The 12,590-nt window shown below is 45.4% G+C and overlaps 1 protein-coding gene across 2 annotated transcripts in view; it reads left to right on the top strand.

Moving 5' to 3' along the window:
- The first annotated feature begins 9,895 nt into the window (after nt 1-9,895).
- The window catches only part of OSBPL11 (oxysterol binding protein like 11), a 39,168-nt gene continuing 36,473 nt past the window's right edge, over nt 9,896-12,590 (top strand). Inside the window, exon 1 of one of the 2 annotated variants that reach the window (XM_071435328.1) lies at nt 9,896-9,921. In XM_071435328.1, coding sequence (XP_071291429.1) covers nt 9,911-9,921 — 11 coding nt within the window. In that variant the 5' untranslated portion in view covers nt 9,896-9,910. Of the gene's footprint in view, nt 9,922-10,262; nt 10,601-12,590 lie in introns of those variants that run through there. The other variant, XM_071435327.1, reaches the window with a different exon arrangement.

Here is a 12,590-nt window from a genome sequence, read left to right as displayed (position 1 = left end):
ACTGAAGCTCAGGCTTCTGCAACTAATGCATGCCACAGAATATATCCCTGATCTATGTAATACATAAGTGTTGCAAACTGTGTAGTTTTTTTTTTCTAAATTAAGGTGGAAGCTTTTAATTACAAAGGAAAACTGTAACAGTTTGGTGGCCTTTGGACTGATTTATGTGGCCTCCACAGTTACAAAGACCATTTGGTGGGTGCAAATAAACTGGCAGGGGATGAGCAGGCAGATGGATACAGCAGCACTTGTGGAGAGCAGGGGACACAGCCTGGGACTGTGAGTGCACACATTAGCTTATCCATCTGTGACACTAATTGGCTGTGGAAGTACATAATTTGTGCTGCTGCTGAACTCTCCTCTGGATTTGTGTGCTTACTGCTCCATGGAGATGGATAGGGAAGCATTCACTCCCCACGGGCAGTTTCAGGTGGTCTGCAGGCAGTTTTAGAGGTCAGGTTTGGCTGTCAAGGCTGTCTCAGTGGCAGTGTTGTGTGAGGCCCTGAGAAATGTGTCCTTTGTTGGATTTCCGAGCCCCCGAGCCACAGAGCACACACTGGCGAGTGCTGACGGCTGTTGTTTTATCAGGCAATAGGAAGAATCCGTTCTTTCCCATGGAGGCTCCATGTTTGTTTTTCACATCAGCCCAGGAGCGCTAGCTCTGATGTGTGAGTCGTTGGGACAATAGCAGACATAAAAGCTCAGTCGCCATAAAGGGAGGCTAAAGACAACTCTCTCTCAAGGCCACCCCCACCCAGTCTCTCACCTGATCTTCTACACCCAATGCACCGTGACTCAGAGATTACACAGCTGAACCCTTTTCCCCTGCAAACAGCAGGACCTCACCATCCATGCAGCAAAGCCAGGGCAGCAACGGGAGATTTTGCTAAGCCAGGTGTGGCTCTTCCTGTGGTGGCAGCGCAGTCTTTGAACATCCCAAAAAAAGTGACTGAGAAATGCCAAACTCAGTATCCCTCTAAAAACTGGTTAGAGGTTTTGCCCCCTCTTCTCCTACTGAGAAGTTGTTTGAGACCATTACTCCCCTCACAGTGAGAGCCCTTCTTCCTGTTTCATATCCAACTTCTGCCCATCTGCTCTAGCATGAGTGCTGCCTATAAATGTGAATTTTTCTTCTCCCCTGATGCTTATTCTCCCTCTCTGCCTGACTAAAACCTCAAATGTATTTACAGGAATCAGATCCCATCCCACCATTCATTTTGCCAAGCTCAGCAAGACATACTCTTAGCTATTCCTCTGATTATCTGGATGTCACTTCTTTGTACCTGTTCCAGGATGAATTCCGGCTTGCTGAACACCAATAACCTGAGTGATGCCCAGAAATTTCAGCTGAATTTTACCCAGTATCTATTTGTTTATTGTTCCTGAAAATACAGGGCTTGCTACATTTAGGACTCCATTTATCTTTCTAATAACTACACCATACACATGATTCTTCCTCTGTTGTTCATAGTGGATAAATTCTAATTTAAGGCAGAAATGTTACCAGTCTCTCAGTACATGTCCCTGTATTATATGCTGTTACATTTTTTCCCATGTCTGTTATTAGGGCATGATAATTAAGTAATACTTCCTTTAGGGTTTCCTCTCTATTGAAAATATAAGATATAAATATTTAATATTGTTGTTAGCAAATTTCATTACTTTACTCGTAATTTTTTGCATCAAGCTAACTAATGACATTACTTAGACTTACTGACTATTCCAGTCCTATAATTTTGCTCTCAGCCCCATCAGCAGTTTTCACTCCCAGTTCTATTCCTTCATCATTTTATAGTATTTATTTTAATCCTCATCTTCTCAAGTTTAACTAATAATTATCTAGGTAATGCCAAATCAAATGCTTTACCAAAGTCTAGGTTGATAAGATTTATTATTTTTCCTTTGTTCTGATATGCCCTTATCTTATCAAAGAAAGACATTGAGCTGGTTCTACATCTAATGTGCCTAATCTATATTTTAACCCATTTTCTGCTTCCATTCATGTCTTTTGTTACTCCTGGCTAAAATTTGCTCTAAAAAGCCCAAAGATGTCATTGATGGAGATTAATCAGTATTCAGAAGTGAAGGATAAAGAGCCCTCAAGTTTTGTGGCTGTGTTACCCAATAATTTCCATATCCGTGCCCTTTAGCCTCTTAAGTGTGCTGCCTCTGCTCTCTGGGGTTAGTTACATTTTTTTCTTTATGGAGTCTGAAGCAATATCTTCCTTTAGCTTTTTGGATATCTGCCCTGCTGCTATTGTGGTCAGCGCTTTCCTTCATTTCCTTTGCAATCATGCAGTAAACCCTTTATGTTCTTGTTTTCCTTCCCTGTACAGGTCTACTTTGTTTTGATTTTGAGTCATACCTTTAATTTTGGATGTTTGAATGACAGTTCTCTCTGCATTATCACTCCCTTCTCATTTTTTTGCTAGACTTTCTGCATATTCCTGAGATGTCCTGCACTGTCTGCATCACAGTTCACATCCTATGCAGGCATCTGGAGCTACTGGTAATATTCAGCCTTATTTTGTCTGATTTCTTTGGAGAGAAGTAAGATTCAAGGACCTCTTCCATCTTGTGACTACTTGAAAGCAAAGCAGAATATGAATTTTGCCCTCCCTGGGGTGATGATCAGATTGCATTGCTCCTCACCATCTTAAGGAATGCAGGCTTTAGAGTTTAGGGAAAGAGAAGCTGAAAACTGAGGTATGTTTTTATATTTTTCCAAGCCTTGTGGGCTGATGTCAGCAGGACTCACACATTCAGTTTTTTCACCTGTGAATCTATTGGTAGAGTTAAGTTTGGGGTAGGTCTGGAGTTTAGAACAAGTGTTCCCAATGTCAGCCTTGGTATGTGAGAGGAGCCCACCTGTTGTGAGTGTCCAGAGAAACCTTCCCCTGGCTGAGCTCTGCAGACCATTAAAAACCTCCCACTTCAGCACTATCCAAAATGCAAGTGCAGTGCCTGACCTTCACCTTACGCTAGACAACCTGGTGGACTGCACTGGCAGAATTACTGGGCATTTTATTATTATTATTATTATTATTATTATTATTATTATTATTATTATTATCATTATCATTATCATCATCATCATCATCATCATCATCACCATTATTATTGTTGTTGTTGTTGTTGTTGAGCATTCTTATTATTGGCTTATTCCAGTTGGAATTACTGGGATATCATGGGCTTCATTTTCTTCTGGAAAATTTTTGGACATAAGCTCTTCCTGAATTACATCCTAAACAGAAGATTTGCATGGTTTTAAATGCATACATAAACACTAAATTAATATTCTTAATTACATTTAATTATAGGTAGTAAATAATAGGCATTTATACTGAGGTAGCATGTAGTATCTCAAAAAGACTCTTACAGGATATTAGGTACAAATAAACAATGTCAGTTTGCATCCCTAAAAGCTGACAGCCCAAATTGCTGACAGTTTTACAGCCTCCACATGGACTTCTTGCATGTGGAAGCTGTAAAACTTCTTACTCACTCATGGCATCTAGAAAGCAAATCAACAGTGAAGCTTTGACTCCACTCATGTCATTTAGTTGAATTTCCTGCTGCAGGTTCTGATCAGGAAGAACTTTTTTTTTCCCACTTAAGTTAGTTCTCCAACAAGGTACTTAGCAGAAAATGAGACTGGATTTCAGCCGTATAGAAATCTACATAATTCCAAGCAATTTAAGGAATTCAAGCAGAACAGACTGAGAGGCCAATTGTAAACCATCTGTACTCTTCAGGGCTTTCTGTAATCCAAAAGAGAAAGTCTTCAGGGCAAGAAATAGGACTATAGCAGAACTGAAAAATGCATTTGACAGAAAAAAAACAGTATTGGTAACTTAATTTTCTATAAAACAGATATCAAACCCCAGGCAACAGACCAACAAAGACTTTCCAGAATCCAAATATACCCACACTGTAGGCAGCACAGGCTGCAACAAAAAGAAAGGATATAACTTGGAAATTAAGAAGCAAATCAGAATCAGCTAGAGAATGCAGGTATGCAGGTAGGAGATCTGGTGATGAGAACAGCTCAGTATCAGTATCCCTCAAACAGAGCTTAAATGGAAACACAGCAGTCAAATTATTGACTATGTAGGTTTGCCTACAAAAATTACCAAGTGCTTTGGCTTGGTTTCCAAACTGAATTTGTTAACATGATACACCTGGAAATGGCATGAGACTGGGATAACAAGCACCTAAACATGATAATGGAGATCAACAGCAGATGGAGAGATACACGTGTTGCCATAGAAACCGTGCAGGAAAAGTGTGTAGGAGTAAAGCATGGCACAGAAAAGCATCTGGGGGAGAGGGCTGATGACTGAAGAGCTGAACTTACTCAGCAGCTCTTAAGGTTAGATGACACATTAATAAAAACACAGTTCTTTTTCAGAATGCAGACAATCACAGAGGAAAAGAGTCCTAACAATGAGCTGCAGAATGACTGAAGGCTGCAGCGCCATGTTGTGCCATAGCATGGGGCAGAAAAAGTCTCTAGAGAAAGGTTGGAGATGGCCATGAGATGGATGAGAAGAGCTGGGAAGCCCCTCAACCAGAACCACAGCAGGTGCCCCCCTGTGCCTGCTGAGCATACCCAGACCCAAGGGGTGATTAGGGCATGTGCACCCCTTGGACTTCTCTCCCAGCAGCAAATCCATGGAGGTGACCCAGCCCAGCTCATTCAGAACCTGCACAGAACCTCTTGGGTGTTCCCACAGAGCTGCAGGGCTGACTCCTCTGCGATGGATTCACATGTGGCTACATTCCTTGAAGAAAGCAGGCCCTAAGCAGACAAATGTGTATTTTTGAATTCCAGAATTCCCACACAAAGAGCTTGAGTAGGGGAATATCTGGAGGAAGCTCCTGCTGTACTCTGTTGGGGTGAGTGATGTGGCAGAAAAGATCTCCTTGAGCTCAGGGAGAGGAGTCAGCTGGGGGTTGTTGAGGCAAGGCAGAAGGCAAATCCTCCCACGGAGCAGAAGTACCAGACAGAGGTGACAGGGTCCAGCTGCTGCCCTTTGTGCTAGAACAGCCTGCACTCAGCCACAGTGGCCTGTGAGGCAACACCCTGAGCTCCCCTCCTGCTCACAAGCTGGAGAGAAAAGGGCAGGGAGGCATCCCTGTGTGGCTTGAGCAAGCAGAGGGTTGGCACTTGGAAAAGGCCCAGGACACACATCCAGCTGTCAGCAGCAGCTCCCTCACATGGAAAGTCATGCATGCTGGGAAGTGATGCAAGGGCAGGAAAAGGGATTGAAACATGGGGCTCATCAATGGTGTGCCTGTGGAAATGTCTCAAACTCTGATTGTAACATGGTTATCTCCTGCTGCTGCTGCTGAGCTGCATCTCTAGGACAAGCTTTAGCCTGTGTGGGGAGTTGGAGGTCCTCCAGGACAGTGTAAGTGCTTTGAGGGTCCCAGGTGGTGGGGCTGGGTGGTGGGCAGCTGTTGGGGTCTGAAATATAAAAGGCAATGTGAGTGTGCTGATTGCAGTTTGCTGGGGTGGTGTGGGCATCTCTCTTGTGTGGTGGCTGCAGAGCAGCGTTCCTTCTGACACTTCTGCAGCTCTGTGGCTGCGTGATGAGGATGACAGCTCCAAGATGTGGCAAGATGCATTCTCTGCATACAGAAGAATTAAAGAAAAATTACACAGGCAGCAACTCCAAAGAAGCCTCTCTGGAGGCAGATGTAAGGTCCTTTGGTCCTGTTCTTCACTAAGTTCTCAGGGCACAGTCCTTTCTTTGGAGGGTGTCTCTCAGAGGGGAAGCTACTGGGATTATGCTCCCAGCTTCCAGCCACACCGAGCCTTGCTGCTGCCCCTGTTTCCATTTCCATGTCAGGATTGTGTAGGGTTGAGGTAATGCTGGACCCTGGAGCATGACTCAGTGCAAAGTCACACTGTGTGCTGCTCTAAATGAAGCCAAATGTGTGTGTGAAGAACGTGAGTGGGTTGTGGGCAGGGATGGAAACTTTGTAAGCAATGTAAGCTGCTGACATGTGTGAGTGTGCTGCTTTCAGCTGGACCTGAATTACAGCAGGATATGACACATAGGGACTGATAGAGAAGAGCAAGGAAATTTGGGGATGGCTGACAGTGATTGAAAAAAGATTTTGACTCCTTAAGACTACAGAAGGTCTGATGTCCAAAGCAGGAATCAATGCTTCATACATGTTAAATAGCAAACCAGAGACCCAGGGACTCAGTCATGCTTCTAGAGCTCCAAAATTAAGACATTATGTCAGAGTATATTCACAGTGTGAAGTACTCCGGTGGGTGAAATAGTTTGTATTACATTTACCTGACCCTACCAACATTTTCACCTACAGTCAGGAGAATACAACCATGTGCTCAATGTGTTGAAGGAGAAAGGCTAAAGAGCCTTTTAAACTAAATTTCCTTTCTTGTTCTTGTGTCATGGAATCTACAGTTTTAGGAGGTAGGTATCGCTTATACTTAGCAAGAATAGGAAGTTCTTCCGTGTTTATTATCCAGAAGAGACCAGAAACATTGTTTCCCAGGCTAGTAATACAGTATCAGTTGCCTTGAGAAAGAATTTAACCTCAAGAACAGTTGTAGGATTAAAAAGCACAGAGATGAAGCTCCATCAGTGATGTTACTTTTCTGTCATTTTCTCATTGCTTGGGAGCTCCCCCAGTTCAACAATGATTATGAAAAGTTGCACTTCTCATGCAGTAAAGGCAGGCTGCACTTCTGGCTTTCCTTTCCCAGGACTGATGCCATTCCCCCGGATGCCTGTAGAGGATGTAGTTCCCTTAGCAGACAAGAGCAGTTATAGTTTTTTCTTCTGTGACCCAGCTACCAGAGGCAGATCCAGATTTAAGACTGTTAAACTTGGTCTCATTCTAAGATACTAACCCAGGAAAAAAAATCCTGAATTAGACAAAAAAGAGAGTGATAAAAAACTTGTATAATTTTATATATCTATTTTTTTAATTTGCACTTTTATTTTAAGCATGCAGGTGACGAAAACTATGCTGAAATTCAGAGCTTTTACTTTCTGAACCTTGCTGCTCTGAAGACACAATACTCATCTGAAGAAATGCTAAGCATGTTACGTGGCTTTAAACTGAAAGAGAGTAAGTTTAGATTCAATATTAGAAATAACTTATTGACTGAGAGAGTAGTGAGGCACTGGCACAGGTTGCCTAGAGAAGCTGTGGATGCCCTATCCCTGAAAGTGTCCAAGGTCAGGTTGGAGCAACCTGATCTAATGGAAAGTGTCCCTGCCCATGGCAGTGGGGTGGAATAAGATAGCTTTAAGGTTGCTTCTAACCTAGGCCATTCTATCATTCTATACATAGCCAGACTATAAACTTTGAAAGAAATAAACAGGAGTTGTTTTAGTGTTTATCAGATCCTGGTCAGTTTCCTGAAATTAACAAAATGTTTAGTTGTGGGAAATTTGCTTGAGCTGTGATAAAATACAAACTACTTCAGCGATTAACCATATTTGGGCCTACAAGGATTCGACTTGAAAAATGTCAATAAACATTTGCTATCCTATTCACGTGCTCCTCCTCCAGAACTGCAGCTCTTCCTCATCTCCTCCTCCAGAGCCAGGAATGCCGGGCAGGCAGGGCACAGCTGTGGAGCCCCAGGACTCACCTCTGCTGCTCTCCCAAGGGCCAGGCTGGGATCTGGGTCATTGTGAGCCACTAAATTGTAGCAGGGGAAGGAGACTGAGAGCAGTGAGCTGAGCACAAGCTATAATTAGCAACATCCTAAACTAAAGAGAAAAGGCAGATCACACTGTGCAAGCCCTCAGCAAACGTGGTGTAGCTGTCAGCCTTTCTGTGCTATTCAGCATCTTGTCAATGCCATCTTACGAGAGCCTCTGGTACTGCACACGCAGCACCTTTTGTAAGACAAAAAAGCAAAGGCATGGGGGAAGCAAACCTGAGCTTACCATGCTCAGGGACCAAATACTGAGGGGCTGCAGAATTATCACTAAGGAATGCTGGCCTGTCTGGGGTGTTGGAAACATTCTGGGTGGAGGAACATCGTACTGACCACCTTGATGGTTACAAAGGCCAGGCATGGGGGAAGCTGTGTCTTTGCCTGGTTGTCCTTGAGCAGGGGGGAAACAAAACACACAAGTAGAACTCTTGCCTGAGTTGCTTTAGCTTCAAATTTTCCCAGGAAAATTTCAGGGTTATAGGCATATATTATGATACCATGCAGTTATATATCTTCAATTAAAGTTTCAAGGGATTGCCAGAGTAGGAAGCAATGTGTTTGGAGAGCAGTTCTGGCCAATTCTTTTTTTTTCTTTGATAGACAATGTTACTCTACTGGTCTGCTCACCTGTAGATTCCCAGGAAAAAAATGCAGGGCAAAACCACTTTTTTTTTGCCTGCAGTGACAAACATGCTCCTAAAAATGTAGAAGTGGAGAATTCTATGTCTGTGCACTGGTAGTATCTCCTGTCCCTGTAAGAGAGATTCTAGGCATAAGTGCAACAGGCAGTCCACACTGGTCTGCTGGAGGAGACTCTGTGTGTGCTTGGCAGGGAAGGAGGGATATGTGGTAATTTAGAATCAGATTAAAGTTTATAAATATATTTTAAAGACACAGTGCTCATAATGTGCTGTCACCATTTGCTGGCCAAAGACAAAAGTGCTTTGAATGTCACTGGGAAAGTCGAAACGCGCTGGTAGGAGGTAGGAAGGCCAGGGCAGCTTTTATAGGGTAAAAAGCTGCTACCAGAGGGGTGCTGTAAGTAAATAAACTATTTGTCTGAAAAATGTTCTCCTTTAGATTTTTGCTTCTATGTATGATTCTCACACTGGGAATTTTTAGCATCTTTTGCAACACAGTTGTTTACAGTATTGTAAGCTTATAGTAAGAGCTGGAGAGCGGAGGAGGGAGTTTGGATGAGATGAGGATTGGCCTCACTAACCACAGTCATGTCTGGTTCTGCCTTCCTCTTCTTCATGTGCAGATTAATTAAAGTCAGAATGAGGATCCTCTGCCCCTGATTTTAAAAAATAATGCAGCTGCAGTCAGTGAGGCTGTGATTGGCCAAAAGCCATGACTGGCCTGAAAGATTTCACAGAGCCAGATCAAGCTCTCCCAGTTAGACATGCTGGCATTCCATGAAAGAAAAATGCAGTAATTGGAGGAAGAAAAGGAGGAAAAAAATGTGTTTCCTCTCGAGGCTGTGTTGTGGCATTGCTCAGTGCATGAAGTGCTGGGTTTGACCCTGCTCTGTGGGTCTCAAGCAAGATCCCAGCTGTCACATCCCTTCTTGTGTAGGCACAGCTTGGATCCCCCACTCTTATTTTGCAAGGAGAATTCCTGTAGCCCTTATGTGGGAAGATGACTGGAGGTAAGAAGATCACTGTATGGAAATTATAGTGGAAAATATGGTTGCTGCTCGCTGGATGGAATGTGGTGAGCATCCCCGATCTCCCCTTAGATACACAATCTAAGGAGGACTAAAAAGACGTTGGAGGGGACTGGAGACACTGCAGCCAGGCTCGGGCAAAACCCTAGCAGAGGAGGGAACTCAGTGGTACTTTCTAGCTGATAATCCCCACAACAGCTGAAAACCAACGGAGAAAAAGGAAGATATGCCATTGTTGAATCAGCATCCGTGGTAAAAATCACTCTCCTTGGACTAAAACAGATCTCCATCACTGGTACTATTGTGATACCCACCCGAAGGTGTGAGCACCCCTCACTGAGATGTATGACTAAAGCCACTAGTGCTCCTCCTGAATGTGAAGAAATAGTGTAAAAGTTATATAAGGTAGGAATATAAAGAGAGGAACATGGAAGTATGTAAGTTAAGAAATGCAGAGAAGTTAGGGAAGACTCCATTGTGACTTCTTGGGATCAGTCGGTGGGTGAACCGCCTTCTCCCCCTCAGGGATGCCTATAAGGTAAGAACCTATATGATTATCTCGACTTAACTTTTGTTAGCGATTAGAGCTTGTTAGTATGTTGCTCTGAATTCGCGTACTGCTTTAAACACGTTTTTGCAGTCAGATACTATCACCGACAATCCCTGACCCTTAACCCGCCACAATTTTATTGTTACTCCGTAACCTGTTAAGGCGAGTCCTCCCGGAACGCTGACAGCCTGATCAATTATTAACGCTTTGAGGAAATCTCCCCTTTTTGGCGTCACACGCGAGTTTCATTCGGTTCCGAAGGTGTGCGAGCGCTGCCCGCACTAAAGATGGCGGCGGCGCTGACCCGGAAGGGGCGGCGGGGCCGGGCAGGGTGAGGGAGCGGGAGGGCGGGATCGCCCATCCCGGCGCGGCCGTGCGGGAGCCCGGCCAGCCCAGCGCGGCCAGCCCGGCCCAGCCGAGCGGGGCGTGGGGGTGCCGGCGGCCGCCGCCATCGCAGCCCGCATGGGGTGGGCTCGCTCCGTGCGCCGGGGCCGGGGGCGCCGCTGAGGGGCGGCAGCCGCGGCGCCATGCAGGGCGCGGACCCGGCGGCGGCCATGAAGGGGCCGGAGGGCGAGGGCAAGACGGAGCCGCTGCCGGCGGCGGCGGGGCAGAGCGGCGGCGGCAGGAGCGGCGGCGGCCGCGGCGGCAACAAGGGCTGGCAGTACAGGTGGGCGTGAGGCGCGATGAGGGGCGGCGGGCCCGGAGCTGCCCAGCGCGGGTGGGCGGCGTGGCCGCCCCGGCTGCGGCAGCGCTGGAGCCCCTCCGGCACCGCCGGGGCGCGGCACGGGGGACGCGGCTCCCTCGCTCCCTGTGCCCACCATCCCTGGGGTGCCCGCGGGCGGGCGGCTCCCGTTCTCCATCAGCGCAAAGCTGCCGGGGGATGATGTGCCTTTGCTCCTGCCTCTCAGATCCTCTTTTCCCCTCGCAGAACGTGGAGACCTGTTTAAAGTTGTTGGAGGCGTTTCACCCCTTTCCAGCCTTTCCAAAAAAAAGCCAAACTTTGTGCCGAGTGTTGGATCTTTTTAAAGAACTTAATGGCAGTCATTAATTTTTTTTATTGATGCTTTCTGTTAGTTGCTGGTAGCAAAACTGAGTGTGCACGGAGTTTCAGTCTTATCTAACTTGTTTTAAGAACGGCGTTGCTTAGCATAAATCAGGGTGATTACTCAGGTTCAGCAAGTCAGCAGAAGGGAGCAGAGAATGCCGGAGAAGCTGAGCTCACGGCATTAGTTTGAATTATTTGCCTGTGTGTTCGGGAGACTTGAGGGTTTCCATATGCTTTTTTTCTGCTATGCTTTCTGTTTGAACACATCCCCCCTCACACGCTGGTAGCGGGCTCTACAGCATCACCCGCGAGGTTTCCGAATCCCTGCTCCCGGGTCTCTCCTCCTTGGCTGGAGTTCTGCCATGTTGCTGTTGAAAATGCTGCTGTTGTGTGAAGTTTGCCCACTTCTCCTTCCAATGGAGACTCTCCAGAGCCGTCATCTGCCAGCCCAGATGGACTGGCTCGCTGTTTGTTTGCTGCGTGTGGGGACCGCAGAGCCGGAGCGTGCTACAGACGGACGGAGGGACCGGGCATGGCCCCGGGACACGGGCACCCAGGACCGGGATGGGCGGGCACCGAGCGCCCTGGAGCTTTGGGAACAGCGCGGCCAGCGCTGAGAATCTGGGTCATGAGTATTTTACTTTTCTGGTGACTAGTGCCGGAAAGAGAAGTGGTGATTTCAGGGTGAATATTTCAGGCTGTTAAGTCGGGAAAGCTAATTATCAGATGCAGCTCTTGGCTGTTTTAAGCACTGTTTTTCCAGTTGCTTTTTAAACTCTGGGTTCGAGTAGAACTGAATTTTCTAATGAAAACTGCTGTTACTATAACCAAGCACACAATATCCATGTTTCAGTGTGAGACACAGGAGTTACTTTATGCAATCAAAATGGAAATATTTTATATTTTTATGTGGAATTGGAGGCAGCGGAAGGGATGAGATGCCTGATTTGCCTGGATGTCTTTTTAGCTATACTGTGTTTGTGATGGTGGTCACTGGTCAGTGCTGTACAGTGAAATTCCCCTTTTTAAAATTATCCATCCAATTGCTTTGTTTCTTCCTTCAGTGCTATGGCTTGTATGACAAAAATTGAACTGACCCCAAGTATTAGCCATTTTCATGGCTTGACAGCTCTAAGTGGGAGCTGTCCTTTTCCTTGTAGCTATCAATATCTGGTTTAATTTGCTCTAAAACTTTAGTGCAGTTTATTTTTTCATTCTAGATCATTTAGAGAAATTTAGTGTACTAATTCTATTATTGTGGACACTTGAGATACCTCACTGTTAATCTCTGCTGTGTTTGGGATCAATTATTTACTCCTACATTTGTCTCTATATCTAATTACCCTCAAAATATCACCTTTCCCCCCTGTCTCCTATTAAGCCCTCCTTAACCAGATGCTGTAGCTTAGTTTTTGCTTTATGAATTACTTTTCTGCTAAAATGTATTTGATAAAAGACAAGCTCTTCAGTGAGCTTGTCTAATATACAGGTTTCAGAAACAGATTTTCTGGGAACTTTTGGTGGAAGTTTGACCTTTAACTTTCCTAGCACAGAGTTTGAGCAATGTGTAGTCTCATAGATTGGCAGGAGTAGGATCCTGAAGTACTTGCTC

The sequence above is a fragment of the Agelaius tricolor genome, unplaced genomic scaffold, assembly GCF_023055355.1.
Source record: "Agelaius tricolor isolate 1412-34295 unplaced genomic scaffold, bAgeTri1.0.p SCAF_10, whole genome shotgun sequence".
Lineage (NCBI taxonomy): Eukaryota > Metazoa > Chordata > Aves > Passeriformes > Icteridae > Agelaius > Agelaius tricolor.
This window is presented reverse-complemented; position numbering and strand designations above follow the sequence as displayed.